The sequence below is a fragment of the Mya arenaria genome, chromosome 5 (genome assembly GCF_026914265.1).
Source record: "Mya arenaria isolate MELC-2E11 chromosome 5, ASM2691426v1".
NCBI lineage: Eukaryota > Metazoa > Mollusca > Bivalvia > Myida > Myidae > Mya > Mya arenaria.
Genome location: NC_069126.1, coordinates 1,651,987 through 1,677,930, shown reverse-complemented (window position 1 = coordinate 1,677,930; position 25,944 = coordinate 1,651,987). Strand labels below are relative to the sequence as shown.

The 25,944-nt window shown below is 36.9% G+C and overlaps 2 protein-coding genes across 5 annotated transcripts in view; one reads left to right on the top strand and one right to left on the bottom strand.

Moving 5' to 3' along the window:
* LOC128234134 (dual specificity tyrosine-phosphorylation-regulated kinase 1A-like) overlaps positions 1–22,757 on the bottom strand; it is a 37,835-nt gene extending 15,078 nt beyond the window's left edge. The window contains exons 1-2 of one of the 4 annotated variants that reach the window (XM_052948172.1): positions 22,418–22,757; positions 2,240–2,448 (exon numbers count right to left, since the gene is read on the bottom strand). In XM_052948172.1, the coding sequence (XP_052804132.1) occupies positions 2,240–2,419 (180 nt within the window). In that variant the 5' untranslated portion in view covers positions 2,420–2,448; positions 22,418–22,757. Of the gene's footprint in view, positions 1–2,239; positions 2,449–6,931; positions 7,678–17,420; positions 18,998–22,417 lie in introns of those variants that run through there. The other 3 variants (XM_052948173.1, XM_052948166.1, XM_052948167.1) reach the window with 3 other exon arrangements.
* On the top strand, positions 22,732–25,538 carry LOC128234369 (N66 matrix protein-like). The gene is made up of 2 exons (XM_052948577.1): positions 22,732–22,802; positions 25,097–25,538. The coding sequence occupies exons 1-2, from the start codon at positions 22,732–22,734 to the stop codon at positions 25,536–25,538; spliced, it is 513 nt and encodes a 170-aa protein (XP_052804537.1).
* The last annotated feature ends 406 nt before the right edge of the window (positions 25,539–25,944 follow it).

The following is a 25,944-nucleotide window of genomic DNA, read 5'->3' as shown; positions in this document are numbered from 1 at the left end:
TACATCACAAATTACTATGGGCCTATACTGGAACAGCGTACTGCAGGGCTATGTGCTCTAGAAATTGGACAACAATATGATGAATTCAGACACTTTTTTACATTACAGACTAGCTATATCACAATCAGTTGATATAAAACAACATGAATGGCTTAATCCAATTGCTTGTAACTCAATATAGGAATTGAAGGTATTACAACAGTCTAGCGCTAAGGCTCTCAAACAGCTTGACATATACTGAATTAAAACCAAGGCCACTTTATGACTAAAGCTCAGAGTTATGGCATTATCAAGGACGCTGCAAGGTTATTTGTTCAAAGTTTTACTCTACATTAGTTTTTATCAAGCAAGTTGAAAACCTCAAAGCTATAGATTGTCCGTTTAGCGCAGTTGTAAGCGCTCTCACCAAGGCGACCAGCGTTAGATTCCCAGCATGGGCGCATGTGGGTTTGGTTAGTGGTCACCAAGCCAGACAAGTGGGTTTTCTGCGGGGACTCCGGTTTCTCCACAACACAAGATCACATGCTCGCGCAACACCGTGGCAATGAGAGAGACTTAGTATAATTTATCGTAGCTTTCTTGACAATCCATATATAGAATAGAAGGCGGCTTGCTCATATTAGAAATAATCAAAAACACTTTTATGGTTACCCCCATTATTGATACCCTACACCCATCTTAGTCTGTGTATGCAGTTGCCTATGTACCTTGGTGTCTAGGACCTGTCTCCCCTGTGTTTACAAATTGCCTAGAGCAATAAGAAAACCTTCATCCTCTTGGTGGGCAGAGCAACCCACTGTCTGGTTACCATGGGAACAGTTTGGTAAATTAAGACAGTAATATTGATCTTTATTATCAAACTTTTTAGTTTCTGATGGGACACTTCAGGGGTTATGCTTTTCAATTATATTATTGAAATTACCATGACAACATAAATTAGCAATAAAAACTAATATCAATTAAAATAATTGTTTTCTGAATATATTAAGCAACTGCTTTACTTCTCATATAAGATTTTTACATAAATTTATAGTGTTTTATCTTGGTACATCAAAAAGAATTGCCATGCATCAAAAGGTTGCAATCTTATCAGGTTATATTTCATAATTGAGTAATTCAATGACATTCAAATGAAAAAAGAATTGGGGGGGGATATTGGATATAACATTTTCCCATGGCATAACTTAGCTAATATTAATGGTAATAGCTTCATCTTATTATTAAGGATGTTTCCTCAATTTGAAATGTTCCGTATTTTCCCTATCAAGTTAACTCAAGACAATAAAAATATAAATGTTAGTGAGTATTACTATTTATAAATCCCCCTGATGCTGTTATGGGTGGCATTTCAGTCTGGGCATATGAAATTGCAAGCAAATTTGCTGAATCTGCATGGTCCAGAAAATTATTGGTTATAACTAAAACATACATATGCATGAAGCTCGTTGCTCGTATGCGGCCAAAAGGCATTTATCTCCTAGTGCAGGATCAATGCAGATTGTTTGACAACGCGGATCAATGTACAATCCTGCTCCACTGACCTTACTCAGACTCCAGTTACTAGGCTTATTTGGTCTAAATATGATTTCTAATGTGGGAAGATCGCAGCGTATCAGATTTCCTTGAAATGTTTCACTTCCAGGGAGTGTAATCTTCCCTTACAATCAAACATGGACTGCTAAATTACATTTTTCTCGGAACTTTAATAGGCTGAGAATAGCTTAAGGGGAAGTTTTTATTTTCTTATCCCATCATTGTACACGTTATTGATGGAGTTTAAATCTATGCTCACTCAATACTAAAAGAACACTATAAAAGGAACAAACTATGGCAACTTACTTCGAGATTTCTCAACTCTACAGAAAAGGTTGTTGAAAAGGACAATGACTTAAGTTTCTGGATTTCATGATCCTGAGCAACCTCGGTTTAGTGTTATGATCAAGTAAAACTGTGAAACAGCCATATCGAACTTACAAATTTATATGTGAGACCATATGAGCCCATATAGAGAATACAAAATTGACAATTTACTTAATTTAGCAACAATTTTACAAAATTAGATTGTTAAACATCTAGTACACGATCCTTGATGTTCACACTTAAAAAAATTTGGAATGTTTGCTAATAATGTAAACATGAATGGATAGCGTATTTAGTACATTTTTAACATAAATGCTATGAAAAAGTTGGCAACATTTTACTAGATTGAATTAAAGGCCGGAAATTCAACCACACTAACCTCATTGATGTGTTTGTACGTTTTTATGAGGTCGACGCTCAGCTTGCGTAGGGGTGCCGCAGACGCGTCACGGAAGTTTGTTGGTATTCTATTCTGCATGGCGGCCATTTCCTGCTGCTGCTGCAGCGCGTCTGTCATGATGACAATTTGCTCCGCCTCCGCTAGTCGCCCGTAAACCATCGGTACATGGCGACCTTTCGACACCTGGCCTAAAAGTACAGAAATTCAGATGTTATAAAAAGCTACACCAGAAATTGCATTTCACCCTACTCTAATGCTAGTCGCCAAGAAATGATAGGTGCATGTTGACCCTGAAAATACAGATATACATATCCATCAGACACTACCTCTACAAAGTCGCTGTAAACTATCTCAACAATGTCATGGACTTCTGAATTTCTCACTTACACTATCCTCTGGTCACTCATACAGCATCTGTACATGGCAGACCATTTAAACACCTGGCATTAACGCAAAATTCATCAAGAGATTAACTTAATACATTGATTCTAATTCAGTTTAGCCAATATTAATAAATACCAGCAACACTCTTTAAATGTGAACAAGCTGGAGAATTCTCTGGAAAGACACCTGAGGCCAATTATAAAATTGTTTATTCTTTTGCTTAAACAATTAGCTAAATTCTGTATTGATTGATCTACCTAGTAATAATATCAAACAATCGTAAATTGTTTTAAAGTGAAAAGTAGCCAAAATTAAACTCCTGGATACCTAATACCATGTTCAGTGTTATCAATTGACCCCAGCTGTGGTATTCCATGATTTGCCTCTAATATCATAAATATGAATGACCAGCTGGTACCAATGGAATTGCCATTTCTTTTCCCTTTTAAAAATCACAATTCAGAATGACCAGGTACTGCCTTAAATGTTTTAAGAAAATGTCTGCATTAAATAATACTGTCCACCTGCATGGTTCCTTTCATACCGGGCATGTGGCCAAACATCAAAACACTAATGGCTATTATATGGCTCATTATGGTACGTGTATCTTCAGCTAATAAAAGGCATGACTAACAGTCACCAAGAGCATCCTTAAACTCATTTAGGTTACACCTAGTCAATGAATGGCCATCTTGGGGCAATGTCCCATTGGTAAAATAAAACATAACAGTGGTGGAAATAAGCACAAGCTTGCAACCCCTGCATTGGTTAAATGTTTCCAAAGCTTTCTCATTTACTTGATTTTATAATGCAAGGTTTGTTGAAAAATATGATGCCAAGCACTTTGTGTGAGAACTCCGGCTTTTTCATCATAAAGTCTGCCATGACTGAATAATATAAGGCTAAATTCTCACATCTCCTGGTTAGGGTTTAAGCTAAAGAGTTTTGGATGGGTGCTGCAACCTTTTTTCCATTTTTGGAATCACCAATTTTGAAGACCACCATGGGTACCCTCCTGCCTTTAAGGCTTTATAAAATTAAATGCTTGAGACTGTCCAACATTTTGATTGTTTTGGTTAATACATATTATATGTTTATGAATACATACAAACTTTGGCAGTTGAAACCTAATATTACTCCAAGTAATCAAATGCAATTCCTTTTCAAATTCATAATGTTCAAATTTGTCAATGCACTGTCCCTCTTCTGCAGCACCCTAATGGTGACGTTTTTAAAACCAAACTCGAGTTGAAGGTCCATAGGCAAAAATTGGAAAACACAATTTACCTAATGGACAGGTATGTTATAATTTAGGCCAGACATAACATAAACAACCATAGTTGATTGAGACTGATAACATTCAGTGAAATTGACCTGTGTTGCAAATCATAAACCCAACCAGTAACAAGGCCAATGCAAATATTTACAGCCCCCTCAGGTGCACACATGACCTAACCTAACATCCAAATTGGGGGCAGCCCCAATGTAGGTCAGGAGGATAGAACCTTTATTTCACCAAAGAAAAGGACCTCCACAGTTAGAAAAATAGGGCTCTAGGGTAGCAGTCACATCTATATATAGATGATGCTGCTGAGATAAATGTTTTCCCACTGATTTATGCATCAGCCATTTAACACTGGCCATAACAATTGTGGTCAAGATTAGACAGGTTTTGGTAGCCTTCATGGGTTTATCTTGATCAGCTGACAACTGGCTGGGTAGCAAGTTCATTCATAACTATTTGCAAGATCTTTATCTACCTGGATATACAGTTATTAATAGATCATCACTGATAAATCATTGATGCACCAATCATCAGATCAACCCTGCATTCAGTTGTTTAAATATAGCAAGCTTTTAAATAAGTAAATATTAAATGTTGCTTAATAAACACCTTTTTTGAAGCTATATTGAAGGCAAAAGAAGGACAAAAACAAACACAATGATTTCAATTACTTCCTTTAATCAATACAGTCATGTATGAACTGCATTTGAAAGAATCATACTGTATTTGTATGGCTGTAACTAAACCTGGCAAGAACAGACATGAATACCACAGCATTTTCACACAAGTTTTCTAACTTACATTTACAATATCCACATTATCTGTAAAATCATTAATCCAAAAGTAGAATAAATAATCTATCCATTATCCAAGCAAAGCAACTGTCCATACTAAAGTTGATTTTAATTTTAATCTATGTTCATTACTTAATCAGAAACGCAAAATATAAACAAAGGAACATTGGCTAAGGTGGATCAATGGGTACATGCAAGGTTTGCGCCAAGGAGATTTAAATCTGTGGTGTGACTATTTGTATGAATGTAGACATAGAAGTGGACCTTTATGTGGCCTGGCTTCGTATCAAGACACACATTTAAATACAGTTATGGGTATTCATTTCATTCATAAATGTATGATATTGGCAGTAACTTCTTATGATATATGAATACAATATCCCTCTATAACATACCTACGAAACTGACCTGCAAAATGGTTTTCTTAGTGACTGACGAAAGAAACAGACTTTACTGGTTGACAAGAGATGTATATTGGAAACCTTGTGGGGAAAAAGGTCTCCAGTGCAGGGCTTATACCCATGACCACTGGAACACCAGCAAAGAGGCGCAACACTACCTGCAGTGGCAGCTGGTACTTATTAACACACACACTGTGACACTAAAGACATTGATGATCCAAAATGGGTCTTTTTCTCCTAAAATTAGAAACAACATACCCAACTGAAAATCAAAAATACAAAAATGCACAAAACAAAAAACTACGGAAACAGTCTGTAACCTGTCTGAAAATCTACATACAAAGTGATGGGTGAAATCAACAAACTGGCTTGTTGCAGCAAATGCACTGCTGATTTCTGCACTGATGCCTTCCTAGAAAATTAACATTTGTGAAAGTCATAAAACCCAAAACATTCCTAGAATTTTGATAACAGCTTCCAACAGAGTTTCTGCAAGTTCCAATGGGTATCTCTGCATATTTCTGCACGTCTGGTTTTGTTTGAGGGACAAGAAATGCAAATAAGTGAAATATATGAATATTGGAAAGATAAGTACACCCAAGAAGTCTCATGCAAGAAGATGTGAGGTCAAGTAATAATGAAGCCAATCTTAAGAAATAATGAACCCAATGGAAACACTGTTATTTGCTTGTTGTTATTGTAAATTGGCTGTAATTACTGTAAGGTAATCCTTAACACAATCATGAAAGAATGCAAATGAAAACAATGGTGGAAACATTGAAATAAATGGTAATGCATGGATATATCAGAAATAAAGGCAAAGAATAAGGGCAATGGGCGATAGCAGAGCAACTAAATGCAGAACAGTCTAATACTGCAGTGAAGAATTGATGAACATAATGTGATATGTAAGTGTCCCCTGTATTCCAAGCTCCAGGCCCAAACATCAAAAAGTATTGAAAACAATATTTAAATAGTGTATATATATATATATATATATATATATATATATATATATATATATATATATATATATATATATATATATATATATATATAAATAGTACTAATATAAAGAATGGAAATCTAATCTGATTGTTTTAAATTTAGCAAAATTCAAATGCGACAATTATTGCATGATATGTAGATAAGGCCATTGACTATGCATATAACATATCGAGTGCAATTTGTTATTTTTGAGTTTGTTCTCAAATATTGTTTTTGCCCCTGAATGAATCTTCTTCAGAATATTAAGGAATAATGTTTATCAATATAAAACATGGGTAAATGGGCTTTCAAAATGAATGAAATCTTCATACTATTGAATCATGCCATGCTGTTCTGCGGGAAAAATGAGTTAAGCTGAGAATTAAGAAATGATTTCTGTGATATTTGACTCACAAGATGTCACCGTGATAACATACGGAGATTGCACAATATGAACTATAAGGTTGTGTGATTGTTGACACACCTGCCAGACAAACGGTCAAACAACAGCTGATAAGGCAACCGTTGAGAAGAAATGTTGTACCGAGTAAGTCCATTGTTATGAAAAAGTCTTGGCAGAGTAAAGGTTTAAGTTGTGTGCCAAGTGCAGACTCCAAACCATGTTGTAAGAACACTACCAAGTCCTGACAGAGCCTGCTGACCCAGCTGGTTAACACAGAGATCAGTTTGAACCAATGATCTTACCATTTGCACTAGCTTTCAAAATGAGCAATAATGTCCTGTGTCCCACAGGTCTAAAACGTCACCAGGTACATTAAGTATTTAGAGTAACTACGTTATGTCTACAAATCTATTATACCTTTGTTGTCAGACTGCAGATGGAGTCCGCACATGGAGTTAACGACACGATCGTACGCACATCTGTCAACGGAGTATCCGGGCGGTACGTAGAACTGACCACTAGATGTGTGCAACATTTAACACACTAAAACACAAGCATCCAAACTCTTGAAGCCAGAAAGCTCCAATCCCCTTGAACTAGAAGTTTGCTCACACGTAACTATTCAAAATATTCCATCAAAATCATGCACTGCAGAAGCTGTATATTGACAAAGATTGCCCATGAACGTGTGTTATGTGTTGAAACATGAAGTGAACTTTCACATGTATTTTAAAAAGTCACATGACATTCCTAAACAAACTTAAACGGGAAGTGAAGGTATGATTGACAGGATCATACATGTACACACAAAGTCAAATTCTATAAATAGTTTAAAAAGTTACCCTCTCTAAAAAAGAAACACAAAAATCTCACAGAAACAACAATAAATCCAGAAATAAAGTGCACAAGGTAGGTTTTCCCATTAGCCAATCCAGAATATCAATTAATCATGAACACACATGAAGAATTAATTAAGTTTTCATTCATTACTTAGGACATCTGCCTGAACATGCTAGCAATTCTGATGTTTGAAATTCTTCAATATTCTGAATGGAACACTGAAAGATTATCACATTAGAACACAAGGCTGTAGATCACAGTTCCCATCACTTTATCAGATTTCACACAGCCATCAATACTTGACAGGAAAACAATTAACCTGTCAAACATTAATAAGAAATGTAGGCAGCCATGCTTGATTTAGCCAGCTGTGTTTATGTCACATGACCAGCTATAATTATCATATCTGCCTAGAGCATGTTATAGCCATTGAACCAGAGCTCGACCAATCAGAGAAGGGTATTCGCCATCTTGATTAGTCTGTTGCTGTGCAGTGTGTCTATTTATAGTAGAGCAGTGTGGTAAATGGGCCAGCTGACTAGACACAGGATTATGCCTAGTTTTAGGCCTAGTGGCCCATATTACTGGCCCCTAGAGCCCTTTCTCTTTACTAAACAGGGTCAAACAATAAAGCAATACTTAAGTTATATATTGGCAGTACTTGTATTGGAAATGAAAGCATATTTGGTGTTAAAGACTGCAAATATCACTGTTCCTGAATGGGGAGTATTTATAACCATACATTCTACGTAATCCAATAGCTGTCCTCGCTCTATACATACTTATTACATATAGTTACTTATGTTTTTTTGAATCAAATTCCTTGCATGCTTAAAGCATTTTTGTACTGTAAGTCGTGGTTTTTGATGCATGATATTATAATTTTTTTCCCATGAACAGCAGGAACCATGAGTTTTCTAAAATAACAATGTATTCATGACTTAATAGATCATACTGATTATGACAATTATTAAGATAAATTCAGGAGTTTGCCATTACAAGGAAGCAGTGCCATTTAGACAAAGGTGAGATGGAATGATTTTCCTCTTGAATTTATCATTGTATATATATATAATCATTTTGTTTGTTTTGAAAATAAGTCTTTACCACAGTTGCCATGAACAACAATACAATTATCAAAATTAAATAATAAGAGACTCTTAGTAAAAATGGTCCTGATTTCTGGTTATTCTTACATGTACAGAACGGCTTCCTGTAATGGACAGATATTTCATCTCATAATTCCCAGCCCAAACCCAAGGGCAAGTAATTTGTCGTTCCCCGCTTAAGGAACGTTCCTGCCCCCATCCATCAGTTAAAAGCCCCCTGGAACATCCGAGACATCAACTACAGGAGCGAGACTAGACAATGCTGAGAAAATGTACAAAGTAAATCATCAAAACTCCACAGAATACATCTGCAATGGTTAAATGTGGTCATTAACAAAGACAGATAATCAATGTGTCTAGACCAGGGGTAGGACATTAATACATTCCCGTATTTACTTCCACTTTTGGGAATAATTCTCTTCTTTTTTCTGCCTTGCAAAGCACTGCAGACAAAATGTCTTAAGAACGCAATACCATTAAATGTCAGATGTTCGAAAAACAAATGGTCTGCTATGGAATGTTACGTCGCTGCATTAGGAAAGTGTTGGGAATGTTCCACTTCTTAGTTTCCCATCTAGCGTCTGCGAAATATGGTCACCTTAACAGACTAAGGAAGAGAGAATTGTAAATAAAAAATGAACGCAAAAGAGTTCCAAGTGACATTCAAACAGAATCACTTATGATATTTTTTTCCTCTCACATCTTGAAGTGTAAATTACTTTACACTCCTAATGCTATTGTTACTGTACAAACCATTAATATAAGTCAGAAAATGTCAAGAGGCACTGACCACATTACCACAATCATTGAAAATCAATTGATTCAAGACAATAATGGACCACATCTTTTCAATGTTCAGTAAAACCTACAACTTTGCATTCCCATCAAATTAACTGTTTCGACTAATTAATTGAGTAAACATTGACACTTGTGTCATTCGGTGCAAGAATCAATGATATTGCTGATTGGCTTCGAATGTTCAAAGAGGGGAAAAAAAGATTGTACTCTTGATTAAGCTTACAGGACCAACGAAGAACCAATAAAAATTGATTCCATCCATTTTTCAACTCCCACATGAGTGCAGTTTTCTGCAGATAGGAAATCAATCCATGGAGAAAGCGCAGGGCTGTTAACTGTTATATGCAACATTTTCATGCAGATAATTGACGATCAATGCTGGAATGATGTTCAATAGTAAACAGAGTAAGGCTACACAATTTAGCTGTATTAGCTGCATAACAGCAGTTTACTAGACTTGATTTGGAAAACAACAGCATTGGATGGATGGGCAAGAAAGGCAGACAGCACATTAAGTCATGGTCCAGACACAGTTGTTTATTATACAAGTTCTTAGTTGAAAAGTGGACATAACTCTGTTAAAAAACGGGGGTTTGTATAGCATTTTATTTGTGTTAAAGTATGTACAAAAAATTAAAATCTGTTAACCCTATCAGTTATCGTCCAAAAAAACAAACAAGCGACTGACCTACTGTCTGACAAGTTCACTTCTATGTATACCCCCCTCCCCCCAAACTTTGTTTTGAAGGGGTATATATCACATAAAACCATCATGAACACAATCTAGAGATTTTCATAACATTATATAAAAGTACAACATTGCCACACGTTCAGGTATGTAGAACTAGACTGCCACCCTATGTAAGAAGAGAAAGAATTGGTGCACTGAAGGATGTCTAGGTAGAGAAATGAGCATGGCCTGAATATTTCACATACCATACATAGCTGTGGTAGCTGTGTCAACTAATGTACTTAACAACAGTATCTTCTTCCGTCATACCTTTAGCGAAACATTATCTCATCCAAATTTGTGAAGTCAGAAAAATGGGGAATGTTTTGGATGACCATCAACTCTGATATCATCTGTGTATTGGTCTAGTCTAAACAAATCACACTGGATGCGATTGAGGCAATAAAAAGGAAGAAGGAACGAAACAATAACAAGGAAACAAATCAACACCAAAACATTAACAAGAAATAAAGTTAACAGAACATCAACCTCTTCCTCAAAAATGCATTTTAGTTCAACCTGGTACCATCTAAACTCAGAAATTACAGTGACAATGAAGTAAGAAATTAACTTTACTACCGTGTGCCTGTCTTAAAAACTTCAAACTATTACAACACATGTGTAATGACTGTAATTCAAAGACAGAACACTCTGCCTTGTTTTATGTGTGTATTTAACTAGTGCAGCAACACAAGATTTTTTTATTTTGCATACTGAGGCTAGTATTCTGCCAATTGGATGTGTCGCCTGATGTAAGCGCCATTACTTAAGGAAAATTCAATGGCCATAAATCTTCAGTGCCTTCAGCAATCTGACTGTTAAATGAACTCAGTTGAAATATATGCTAATAATCATTGCTGCCAAGTTTGGTAAAGATTGGAGAAAGCAAATTTAAGTTAGAGAGCTGACAAGAAAATCGGACCCTGCAGTCAATGGAACAGATGACAATGCCTGACATTACTGACAAAATTATCACTGTGTATCAGCCATGCTAGGCAGACAACACAACCTACGAGTCTGCCATAATACACAGGCCACACAACCTATGAGTCTGCCATAATCTACAGACAACTCAACCTATGAGTCTGCCGTACTAAACAGGCGACAACCACTAGGAGTCTGCCATAATACACAGGCGACACAACCTATGAGTCTGCCGTACTACACAGGCGACACATACGAGTAGCATACACAGGCAACACAACCTATGAATCTGCCGTACTACACAGGCGACACATACGAGTAGCATACACAGACAACTCAACCTACGAGTCTGCCATACTAAACAGGTGACAACCCCTAGGAGTCTGCCATAATACACAGGCGACACAACCTATGAGTCTGCCATACTACACAGGCGACACATACGAGTAGCATACACAGGCAACACAACCTACAAGTCTGCCGTACTAAACAGGCGACAACCCCTAGGAGTCTGCCATAATACACAGGCGACACACCCTACAAGTCTGCCATACTACACAGGCGACACACCCTACAAGTCCGCCATACTACACAGGCGGCACACCCTATGAGTCTGCCATACTACACAAGCGACACCCCCCACGAGTCTGCTGTACTACACAGGCAACACAACCTATGAGTCTGCCATACTACACAAGCGACACCCCCCACGAGTCTGCTGTACTACACAGGCGACACACCCTATGAGTCTGCCATACTACACAAGCGACACCCCCCACGAGTCTGCTGTACTACACAGGCAACACAACCTATGAGTCTGCCATGCACAGGAGGTCAGGCAAACTTTTATCTCATATCAGCAAACAAAAGTTACAATATAATTATTCATAATGATAATAAACCAAAAGCAACGTATTGAGGTTGAGATAATTGTCTGTCTATAAATAAATGTAATTAGCTGTGTTGTCCACCAGTGATACTTTGACCTATTGACCACTAATGGCTAGTTCAACTGCGACATATTATCAACTTGTAATGGGGGACATCTTTGTTTCTAGGCTACCTGGTCAGTTATAACATTGAAACCATTTCTGATGAAGGAAAGTACAACAATAAATTGCAGATGCAGTGGACACAAAATAACACATAATACATTATTATAGCTATCTGTGCAGAATTATAGCTAAGGCCACTACTTTTATATAAATTGGTTTACAAAACCGGCGGGTCTAATTTTCCGAAAAGTACAAAAAAAATAAAAAATGAATTTCACTTTTTTTTTCAAAATTATTTTTCGGACGGTATTGAGATTGGTGCGAATCGAAAAAAAACACGAATAGATAAGAGTACGAATGCAGTCATTCTTTGTATGACATAATTAATCAAAATATGCATGAGTTGTTAAAAAAGCAATAGCAATAAACATTGGCAAATTTAACAGCCGACACAAACAATAACTGTCGCGTGATTGTTGTTTTTCTCCCGCCAATTTAGGTCATGAAAATATTGTTGTTTATAGATAAAAAATGTCAGCGGCTGCCATCGAATTAGTAGACACAAATATCTGTAAATTATGTGTGAGAAAAACATTTTATAACATTTTATGGTTAAATATCAAAAAACAGTGCACTAAGTGTGAGTGGTGAAATCGAAAGTAAAATTTCTAAGTTGACACCGGTGACCTAGTTTCACAAGTTCGGTCGGTGGTTGGATTTTAAATCAGAGAATGGTTTGGAAATACTTGTCATTGAGTCAATGCTAAGCTTGTGTTTATTCCAGATTACACGTTTTTTCATGTTTGGGTTAATAGTAGAGTAAAAACAATGAAAGTTGAACACATGTGTCAATGACATTTACTAATGCCGGGAGTTGTGTGCAAAACATTTAGATAAAACAACACAGAAAACTATTTTGAATAAGTCCATTTCAATTTGTAATAAAATTGATATATCACTATTAATGAGATTTGTTGCTGTAACCAAGGAATACTCTTTAAAATGAAAAAAAAAAAAACAAGCATGAAGTATAGATGCCCTGTGAACGCATGTATTCATATAACACAAAATGGCGGAGTTGGTAGAAGATGAAAATATCTGATACATAATTATGGATTTCTCTGTCAGTTTGCTGTCATTGGTACATAAAGTTAAGTCACATGCTAGATTTATTATTTTGCTTTGTGATTTTTATGTACTGATGTGATAATTTACTGCAAGATTTGAATTTGAAATGGATTTGGTGAACATCCCATGGTAAATATCCCGGTCCGAAAATATCCGGACTTAGCATGGATCGGGTTACACACAACTTGGACCCCACATGGTAAGGGGTATTAACACTCAAATCTAGGTCTAGTTTGGTTTTCAGGTTTTCAGGAATTGTTTTCACAATATTAAAGCTCAAATGTCTTCATAAAATGTTACTTCCTTATTTGGTAATTATTTAACTTTTTTGACATTTTCCAATATTGAAATAACTGAAACAATGTTTAGAAAATGTAAAGTATTGTTTTAATACAGTGCAATTTTTGTGTATTTTAATGCGTTAAATTCGCCTTCTCTTTTTTCAATTTAATATTGGTCAGTTTTTAAGTGTTCTGCATTCTCTTTTGCTTAAGCTTACCCTTAAAGCTAAACAAATGTCTTGCTGAGTGATATTCAATGTATCTTTGATAAAAAGTGTAGTTTATAAATGTCAATATGTTTTATAGTCAATTTCATTGATGTTTTATATGCACAGTATGTAAGATTTAAACTGTGTGTTGATTAGAACTTTGAAACTTTGAGTGTATTAAAACACGCATTTATAGCAGTTTAAAAATTTAAAATGTTAAGTAAATGATAAAGATTTTCAATGATTTTATGTTGTTCTCTGATTTTCACCCATTAAGAGTTAAGAGTATGTTTTGTGACTTTTTTCCTTTTTTTTTTTTTTTTTTTTTTTTTTTTTGACCACCCGGTGGACATTTTTTCCCAAAATTCTTGTAAACCAAAAAATAAAAAGGAGTGGCCTAAGCTTACCATAAAAGATGGCTTTCGTGCAATAACAGTGCATTTATGTACAGAGAGAAGCCTGTGTCTTACTGACTCTGTAATACAGTCCATGAAGTGTAAGTAATACAATTCATGTAGTGTAATACAGTCCATGTAGTGTAATACAGTCCATGTAGTGTAATACAGTCCATGCAGTGTAATACAGTCCATGCAGTGTAATACAGTCCATGCAGTGTAATACAGTCCATGCAGTGTAATACAGTCCATGTCGTGTAATACAGTCCATGCAGTGTAATACAGTCCATGTCGTGTAATACAGTCCATGCAGTGTAATACAGTCCATGTCGTGTAATACAGTCCATGCAGTGTAATACAGTCCATGTCGTGTAATACAGTCCATGTCGTGTAATACAGTCCATGTAGTGTAATACAGTCCATGTCGTGTAATACAGTCCATGTAGTGTAATACAGTCCATGTCGTGTAATACAGTCCATGCAGTGTAATACAGTCCATGTCGTGTAATACAGTCCATGCAGTGTAATACAGTCCATGTCGTGTAATACAGTCCATGCAGTGTAATACAGTCCATGTCGTGTAATACAGCCCATGCAGTGCAATACAGTTCATGTAGTGTAATACAGTCCATGCAGTGCAATACAGTTCATGTAGTGTAATACAGTTCATGTAGTGCAATACAGTCCATGTCTTGTAATACAGTCCATGTTGTGTAATACTGTCCATGTCGTGTAATACAGTTCATGTAGTGTAATACAGTTCATGTAGTGTAATACAGTCCATGTCTTGTTATACAGTCCATGTTGTGTAATACAGTCCATGTCGTGTAATACAGTCCAGTGCTCAAGCTAGCCCGTTTTTCAATGGCGCAGCGCCCGTGCCCCTTTTCTTTCCGCCCTGCCCCCTTTTTGAGTAGTGCCCTTTTCACAAATACTCTATTAGGGCCAATTATACCGTTAGTGCCCTTTTTACTATTGAAATCATTATGAAAGAGCAGCAGCCCTTAATCCGCTGTCATAATTTAGACAAATTACGTAAGACTTATGATAATAGTGTTCCCGCTAGGTGTCACCATGCCCCCATTGTCTGCTTAAAATATGCCGTACTGCCCTTTCATCTTCCCATGTGCCTTGTCCAAGTCATATGACAGCTAAGTGTGTATCTGTGTAGTGAGCAGACGACCTGTGTATTCATAATTGGCCATCTTCTAATTCAATAATTAGGAAGAGCCAAATACGGGAACATCGGCAGGAGGCGGGGCTATTTAATGTCAGCCAATCAGAATATACATTGAGAACTCGTTCATTCAATCATGAAAGTTCGTAAAATGCGATAGAAAATGTGAAGGGATGGTGAAAAAAGTTGTCAAGCACAAATCTTTAAAAGTAATTGTTAACTGTATTGTACTGACAATACTCGCCATTTTAAGTAAAAATTGTTGATTTGGCGCTGACACAATCAAATACATCACCTTTTCAGTAAAAGTTTTGAAAGTTTATTTGTAAAATATTCATGATGAAAGTTTCTTTGTTACCCACAAAAATATGTTGATGTTTTATGTAGCATTTATCTACCATGTCCACGATCTTGTCAAAATTCGCCGAAACCGCCATTTTGTCAGAACATTTTTCGGAGTTATTTTTATCAATGCTCTATGTTTTATAAGTGATTTTTTAAACCAGGGAAGTGATTTTTATTGTCATTTTATTCTAAAACATCAGCATATTAAACATTATTTTACCAAAGACAATTAAATAACAGCCAGGCTGAATGTAACATTCGTACCCAATCGCTATCGTACCAAACTAAGATTCGTCCCCAACATATTTTTTTTTGTATCTAATTATTTGATTGCTTCAAATGTTTAACTGTGTTTGTTTTTTTCTTCATTTAACATTATTTTTAGGAGAAATGTGTGACATTGCACTAAAGAAGATGCCAAACAAGTACAATCATACTACCACAGACAAAAAGACAAATTTTAATTTCGATATTAAAACACACCCTTCTAATTTTAGAGAAAAAAACATTTTGTATAAGTCTTAAAATCATGAAAAATTATTTAAATTGAGTATGTAAACAAAACAAATTCTAGGGGGAGACCCCCCCCCCCAACTAAAAAAAAAACACCTTGTGACAGGGGTTGACCCCTCCCATGACGTGACCCCCAATCGCCCCTACACGACTCATGTAGCTTGCCCTTTTCAAAACTCCACCCTGCCCTTTTGAAATCCTGGCTGGAGCACTGCAGTCCATCTCGTGCAATACAGTCCATGTACTGTAATACAGTCCATGTCGTTTAATACAGTTCATGTAGTGTAATACAGTTCATGTAGTGTAATACAGTTCATGATATAGTTACCGCAGCCAATTGTATAAAACTTGGGTAAGTTGACCACAGCTAATATTTTGGCTACTTGGCACACTTAAATGATCTGAATGATTAATAGTAATTCTTGGATAAATATTGAAACTTTTTGGTAAACTTTGATCAAACCAAAAAATAACCATTTAAATGTTTTATATAATTTGCTGCATAACACTAGTCTAAGTGCTTGAACAGCAAAAAATTGGAAAGACTCTCTCAACTCAAGTACAGTTCGAATTGTCGGCCCAAACATCCATTACTGCTGTTATTGGTATTTACAGTCAAGTTGAGCCATTATCAGTACTATCTATCATTCAGGTCACTTGTTAGACTGTGAAGGTTGATCCTCTGTTACACATTACCAGCTCCTACACTGACAGTTCAATGCCTTTCCAAGGAACATATAGCTAGGGTGACTTTTTAACTAACACAGTACACTGTTATTCCTGAGGAACATATAAGTAGGGTTACTCTTAAACTAAGACCCAACTGGTCATAGGAAGATCCAGGCATTAAGACGAGCAGACCCAACCATGTCATAGGACCATGTTCACAGAGGAGAATGTATGTTATAGACGAAACTTTCTTGCAAACCAAAATTCAAAATTACATGAGTGAATCAGAGTAAACAAATATTGAAGAAACAACATTGATCTAAAGAAATAAAGACATTCTAGCAGATCTAGTGGCAAAAAATCACTTCCGCAACAACCTTGGGATAAAACTGGAAAACGATCTTATTTTAATATTGCATGAATGTTATGATTCAACAGGCCACTAAAGGTTTTATCTCTTCGTTTTAGATCAGAGGCCATTAACTGCTCAGTAAAGCATTGTTTACAATGGACTCTGGCAAACAGTAGCTGATGTGAAAGTCATTATTTTCTGGTCCAGGTTAGTGACCCAAGATCAAATAACTTACATTATATAAATCAGATTTTTGGTGTCAGTGTACAAAATATACATCACCATGAGTTCATACAAGTGTATCGGTTAACTGAGATGAAAACAGCCGAGATATTCACCCATTTACACAATGAAGTATATCCACTGTACATTAATGAGATTTGACCTTAGCTACATAGTACATTTTGAAATTGTGTGGAATAAAACTTGATCTATACTAACGTTTTAGCTTCATGTTCTGCATGTGAGACTCCTGCTCTCGTTTGAGCCAAAGCGTACGGTCGGCAACAGGCAAGGGGTCCTTTACACCTCCGGACCCTGACGTATCCATGTCGACCATTCCGTTGCTAGGAGACCACTGACCACTCACCATTTGCAAGCTGCATGGAGGTAGCGACTGCACGGAATATGGCCTACAGCTGCAGTTATTTGTGTATCCCTTATATCAATGGTCTGGCTATATTTGAACCACAAAGGTTTCCTTCCTGATTTATTTATCAACAAGCAACTTCAATTTTTGGATAATACGCCCGAGAGTGACTCTAACTTCCTGTTTTTGTGCTGACTAACACTGTTTTGACAAAGAGATGACTAGCTTTAAGTTTCCTTTTTGTTTCACAACACATTATTTCCACAAGCCTTTGTTTATTATGTAATACCGTGACCAGCAAAACAACGGAGAAGTACAATCACATAAGGCAGTCCAGTACATCCAAGAATGAGCACGATATTACACAATCTATACACTCATTCATGATCAAGCTAGATGTAAGTATAATCCACAACCAGTAACACAATGATTCATAATTAATGTGTTTGCTGATAGGAAAGTTAACTGCGAAATATACATCCAGTATAATATCCAGCTATCCAGCTGTTCAGTTATTCTAAACCTCAGACAGGTTTAACCATCTCACCCCCATAAGTGATGCTAGTCAATGTTTTAGGTATTACTTCACCAAGAAAATGTCAAATTGATTTCGCATATGTGTACTAGATCTTTATCAACATATCATATGTATTTATAAGAAAAGTAAATCCACACACAACTAAGAATTAAATCCCTCACAGTTCAACAATAGAAAAAAATCATGACAACAGATGTTTGTTTTTCTAAAAATAGCATCAGCATCTCATTTTAAATTGAGGCTGTAGAGCGTAGGTGTATAACAGTTGTACACTTCATTGACACATCACCAATACCGTGAACAAATATTCAACCTTCCTAATATTATTTTTGGGTCACACACACACACCATTAAAGACACTCATATTGATTACATAAGAAAACTTGTAAAGTTATCACAAAACGTGAGCTTCAAGACCAATTATAGTCCTTCTTGTTATCACTTGTTCTGTGTTCCTTAAAGGCAGATCACACTCAGTGTATTATCTAGCCATTTAAACCTGAAGAAAGATCACAGCAATTGAAGAATTGTAAGTAAGAGTTATCGAGCAGACAGGTAACATCCCTTAAGGGGAATTCCTCATAGCTGTCGACCCCGAAACATCACATTCACAGGTCACACAGTGTATACTGCACCTGCATATAAAGTAATGATGTAGATGAAGCTGGATAGTCTCCACAGTGTCACACAAAATCCTCTCAAAACCAGCTATGCTTATGATTATGAAATAGTTATTTTGAACAAAAACAGTTTTGTAATTGTTAACTTGCTTAAATTCCAGTAACACAGAAACATATTAGGTATGAATGAACAATCAGTTGTTCATGGTGTATGCACACTTAATACACACTGAGTAAAAGTACTTGACAACCAAGCAGCCATGAAAATATCTATTGTAATTTGCATGAGAGGAGAATAATAGCCTGTACCTCAACTGTACAGACTCAGACTCTGTATTTGGTCCAATCACAGCCATTGTTACATGAACCCATCACTGCTGGACCAATGAGAAGGCTTGTTACAACAGCTGCAGCAGACTATCTGTCTAGTCAGTAAGTAAAAGTATACATTCTGGGTCATTCAACTGCCCTGGTCAACAGATGCCACAGCCAGAGGTTCATGGGGGGACGTCTCATTTTGAATAATTATAGGCTGATCATTATTTCTAAAAACCTTTTAACTACATTTTTTATGAAAGAGACAACATTAATCCACTCTAATTTTAATGCACACACATAATTAACAAGGACAAGTTGATGAAGAACAAAACTCCTCATACCGCAAATATTAACCTTTTTTCCACAGTAGCACAAAACATTCTCCATAAACATTCCTAAGAGAGTTAAACTTAAACCAACAAAAAAGTTAAAAAGATTAACATAATGATAAAAAATTATGTCCCTTAGGGAGAATGAAAAAAGGCAGTCACAATTATCTCCCTTGCACTGTTTAACTATCAGTTTAAGTTAAGAACTGAAAAAAAGAAACTGTTTCAGAGATACACAATGTTTCCCATGATACTTGAAACTGGAAACCTTCAAAGTATGCTAAAAGTACAAATGTTTGTTCATACTTAAGAAAAAAACACCAAAAACATTTATATAGCCAATTAGCTATTATATTGTATATTGATAAATGAAAAAAGATGTCATGCTTATTTTCATCCAAGTCCTTGCAAAAATTCAGAGGTTATAAATCTATTGATTACATCCTTAGGAATTAAATGTGAGGCAACCAGTGCAAAGACATGGACAGCAGGCAAACCGAAGGAAAACAACGCATATATAGCATCAAGGCTGTGACCCTTTTACCACCTCCAGGTTTCCAGACTAGCCGAAATGAGTTGATATATTTTAATATAACAAGATATAATGCCTAGAATGTGAGTTGTTGTTGAGTTCTTTAACACCAAGCAGATGCACAACACTCATCAGATTTAATTCCAGACAGTCAAAGGCATATCTAGAAAATTCAGCCCTTTTGATGGGCATATATTTAAATATGTAGTTGGAAACATGAGTACTTAGTTTTATTATGAAGAATTTAAAAAAAAAATTCATTCCAGTCCATGTTATTGCAACATTGGGCCGATTATTCAGAAAAGATTATTGTTGTTAACTTTCAAATTATAACTACTCTGGAAGTGTTATGGATGCATTTGTGATCTGCTATCAAAGTTGTTAACTTTAACAAAGTTCTGAACAATTGGCCCATTATGGATAATGCCAATGACATGAAGACAAATAACAATATATCAGGGCTTCTACCAAATCTTTTGAGAAAAAAAATAACTAAAATTTGGGGGGGGGGGGGGGGGGGTAGAATAGGGACCATCCATTTTGTGTTAGTATTGTTAAAATACCAGTCAACTTGTACATTTCTCCTTATTAGGGTTATAAAAACAAAACAAATTGACTGCATGAAAGCTTTGGGAAAAGTACCAAGTATTTGCCTCCACATAAGGCGCGGAAAAAACCTGTTTATTGCCTTTTTCTTTGAAATCTAAGATATAAATAAGACTTTAAAATTAACAAGCACATACTCCTACATTAGGACTCGTCATAAAAATTGACAAAAAGCTCTGCAAAATGAACTTCTGAAATTGATAAAGCCTAAATAGCATTTAACAGTACAGTATTTTACAGAATGCTCATCATGGAAAAAATCATTGAAATATTTCTTCTTTTGTATGAATATGAATTAATTGCTGGATTCCTTAGTTAGGACTCTTGGGGTTTCAATTAAGGATTTTAGTCGTAACTTCAATAATCTTAAAACTGTTTAATCATCAAAAATGGCAACACATTTTTTTTTTTAATTTTTGTGTTCATTTTTTTAATTTTGGCTCAAGGTCAATTCACTAAAATATGTAGCTAAATGACGAGAATATGACACTAAGATAAGTTTTTGAGATTAAAATTGACCAAGATCAGGCCTCGAATTTAAGCTCGCATACTCGCACAATGCAAGTCAGTTTTGCTGAAAGCGACCTCATAAAAAATCGCTTAAATTCGCGAGTCCCATATTTCAAAACAAAATACCAGAAGACAAACGGTAATGAGTATGCAACAAACATCATGTCTCTAAGACACTTTCGATGCAAAACAGGTTAAACGCTTTTATGACACTGATCGCGTATGCTGATTTGATGACGTAGTACACAAATTCCAACACAGTGATCTCCCTTGACAAGCGTAGACGTACAGCAAAAGGAAGAAACCACTGTTTGTGTGTGCGATTCGATACTTTATGGGGGTTTTCCTGAATGTTACACTGACATTGTTGGACAAAAGTTTTATTCAGACTAATTAAATAATGTGAAATGAAAAAATGTCTGTTGTTCTATTGATTAAGAGAATTTTGTCATGATTGTGTTCTTACGAAAAAGTAATGTTTGACACTTGTTCATTAAACATTTTACTAGAACTCACTTGTATTGACTTTTATTCGGCATATAATGCTTACTTAACCAAATTTAATACTAAAATAAAAAAGCAAGTAACTGTTTGAAAATGCGAGTTGAAAATTTACCCACTTGCAAAAAATTGCAAGTAGGAAAAAAGTTAAAATTCGAGCCCTGAAAATCTGTTTTGAAGCGGCCCGCAGGCTCCATTCAGGGGTAGACACGTCTCCTTTGCATTAACAGTTTGGAAGAGTCAAAGTATTCCAACACTAACAACCCACAAGAGTTACGAAATTATACACAACAAGCGTAGTGGGTGACGATGCTGTTTTGTAAGATGTTGATAGGCTAATGTTCAATAGCTTACGTTATGGTATAAGTGAATAGCATTATAATTTTTTCACATGCAAGTAACTGAATGGTAATGCTTCGACTACTTTTGCCATTATATCATGAATGTATGGACAAATACTATGTATACATGGAACAACTTATATAAGAATGATGCAGTAGAAGGACTAACACTTTCTTCACCCAGCGCATTCAATACATGCTGACATTTGCTATCATTGTGTGAATGAAGTCACTTCCAGTAGCATGCTATGGATTTCAACTGTCATGTCCATGGCCCTGCATTGACGAGCACATTCTGGGAACAGCGGCCTACACCAAGAAACAATGAAAACATATACAGTTTCTGAAAACAAGCTATATGATTTATGGGGTATAACTAGGATACTTATATCATAACATATTTTCACGGAACCATTCAAGTTTTGAATAAATGTTGGGGTGAGAATTCGTTTTGTTGACATGTGGCAACTCAGCTGTCAAACAGCTGAAATGTAAACAAACCTGAAAATCATGAATTGAACGAATTTAGACAAAAGTGAATATTCTTATCATACCTTAAGCGTACGCTTGAATAGACAGTACTACGCTTGTGAGGAATCCATAGAAACAGACGCTTAAATTGGCCTTTCTTTCGCGATTTCCCTTTGATCCCAAGCAACCGGATGGCGCGCAAAAACGATGGTTTGAAAATCAGGTCACATTACAGGAGATTCCCATTCTTTTCAGTGTGTTATCCTTCTCACAAGTGGCACAGATCACAACAGTTTATAAAAGTCAAATGAATAAAATAATGATATTAGTTTTAAAGTTCACATTATCAACAAAAACACGTGACAAACAAAACTTCGTAACTTTCCGGACAGACAAAATGGTGGACAAGATTCGACGAGACATGAACCGCGCACTCGGCAATGTTGCTATAGTGACGTCATCAGAGGGGTGCCCTGTGGGGAATTCCTTACACAAAATATCGGTTAGAATCTATTAATAATCGAAAGAACAAAATTGGCCAAATGGGTCCATTCCAAGAGGACTCTCTCATGGCTTTTGTTGTGGTAAACCTTCAAACAAAATGTGTTTTGGCTATATGTTAAAGGCAAAGACCAGGAATCAAAAGCCAAAGTAGCCAAAATAATATGGGCGTTCAGAAAAAAGTTTTTCTTTATAATTAACTTTTTTAGAGTTTACAAAAACAGAATATTCAGAATAACAATTAAACCAAAGCTTACATACTAAATGAAAAAAGAACAATTGTATCAATTTTTTTACCAAAGAAACACATGGGAAATAACCCAACTCTAATCCAAAGTACTATAACTTAAATATCCGAAATAGCTGTTGACTAGAAATGGGGTCAACAAACAAGTGTAACGGTCCGCTGTAGGCGGCGGATTGCGTTCATGGTGTAACGGTCCCCTGTAGGTGGCGGATGTGCGTTCATAGTATAACATTCCGTTATAGACGGAAGTACGTTCATAGCACGTATGTTTTCTTGGTTGGTAATATGCAAATAAGCAAAGACCGGCTCTGTGTGGATTGAGAATTTAATTACTGTATATAAAGACCAGCGTACCCTTTCATGGTCGAGCATGCTTTTCTCTGAAGGGATCTGTTGGCCTTTTTGACGTTGCCATTACAAATGATGGCAGCGGTAGGATGTTGACAACTGCCGAATCGTAGTTGCCTTACCCTTGAGTTTCCCAGACCAAGTCTTCTCGGAGGGGAAAGTAATGTAACGGTCCGCTGTAGGCGGCGGATTGCGTTCATAGTGTAACAGTACGCTGTAGGCGGCGAATGTGCGTTCATAGTATAACATTCCGTTATAGACGGAAGGTCGTCCATAGCACGTATGTTTACTTGGTTGGTAATATGCAAATTAGCAAAGCCCGAGCTCTTTGTGGATTGAGAATTTGCTGTATATAAAGACCAGCGGACCCCTTCATGGTCGAGCATGCTTTTCTCTGAAGGAATCTGTTGGCCTTGTTGACGTTGCACGTTGCACAAGGCTGCAGGTTCCGATCAGATAACTCCATATATATTGAATGCCACTGAATATGGAAAAACTCCAGCCGCAGTTAAAATACCATCTTTCATTGCAAATTGGTTAAATACATCAAAACCGTTGAGAGGCCTCTGGTGTACCTCTAAATACCATGGGCGACCGTCATCACCCAGCCAGCTACAGGTCTGCCTCGGCCTTGACGTCCGTTACATGCAATCTTCTAGAACACATAATTCACAGCAATTCTATTGAAAAAAAAAAGATAAATACATCGTTCTGGAAGAGAATCGGCTTGGATTTCGAAAGAGACCCAGTTACTCACAACTTTACAGGATATGCATATAAAACCGCTGACTTGAACAGCAAGTCGATACAATTCTAATGAACTTCGCCAATGACCTTTGCAAGGGGCCTCATATGTACCTTGGCATTGGAGGCAGTGTTAGGACAGGGATACAATCATTTCTTGTCAACCCCGAAACCAAGCAAGTTTTCATGGACGGTTAAAATCAGTCACGGACAGCCAGTGTTCTCTGCGGCGTTCCGTCGGGAGCTTGGTCCATTGCTTTTTAGCATATATTAATGACATCCCCGAAGAGATACGTGTGCAGCCTTTTCTTTTGCGAAGTTACTTGATGCTGACAGATAGTATGCTATTGAAGGTCATCCATCCAGTTATCAGGACGGAAAAAACGAAAACCCCAAGAGGAGATCACTGCATTGGAAAAGTGAGAGGAAACTAGATAGGTTTTAGGCTTCAAAATGTATTAAGAAAAGGATAACAACTCTTCGTCAGAAGATCCCTAACACACATACTATACACCATGGCCATGTCCTTGAAGTAATGACGCTTGCAAATATTTTGGGGTTACAATCAATAAAAACCTCACGTATATGGCCAGCACATAAATGAGGCATAACTGGCAAGAACAACCAGAGAGTGAAATTCCTACAAAGGGACATTAAAGAATACACGCCGCCAGTCAGTGATGCGCCATACAAGGTCATGGTCCGACTAATCATAGAGAACACCTCAACTGTCCGGAACCAACATCAACATGTCTTTATAAAGGTGTATGGCGCCAAGCGGCGCACCATGTTTACAAATATAACTCGTCAAGGACCCAAAGATATGTCTCCAATACAACAACCTCAAAGCAACGTCGCAAGCATAGCAGGTCGACAGCAGCTAAAGACAGAGCGACAACGACGGGTCCACATATATAAACAGGGATGACAGGAACGGCAACTACGGGTCCACATATATAAACAGGGATGACAGGAACGGCAACGACGGGTCCACATATATAAACAGGGATGACAGGAACGGCAACTACGGGTCCACATATATAGACGGCCGTAACAGTAGTGGCAACTACGGGTCCACATATAATAACAGCGATTACAGGAACGGCAACTACGGGTCCACTTATATAGCCAGCAATGACAGGAGTGGCAACTACGGGTCGACATATAATAACAGCGATTACAGGAACGGCAACTACGGGTTCACTTATATAGCCAGCAATGACAGGAGTGGCAACTACGGGTCGACATATATAGACAGCGATGACAGGAGTGGCAACTACGGGTCCACATATATTAACAGCGATTACAGGAACGGCAACTACGGGTCCACTTATATAGCCAGCAATGACAGGAACGGCAACTAAGCGTCCACATGTATAGACAGCGATGAAAGGAGTGGCAACTACGGGTCCACATATATAGACAGCCATGACAGGAGTGGCAACTACTGGTCCATATATATAGCCAGCAATGACAGGAGTGGCAACTACGGGTCGACATATATAGACAGCGATGACAGGAAAGGCAACTACGCGTCAACATTTATAGACAGTGATGAAAGGTGTGGCAACTACGGGTCCACATATATTAACAGCGATTACAGGAACGGCAACTACGGGTCCACTTATATATAGCCAGCAATGACAGGAACGGCAACTAAGCGTCCACATATATAGACAGCGATGAAAGGAGTGGCAACTACGGGTCCACATATATAGACAGCCATGACAGGGGTGGCAACTACTGGTCCATAAATATAGACAGCGATGA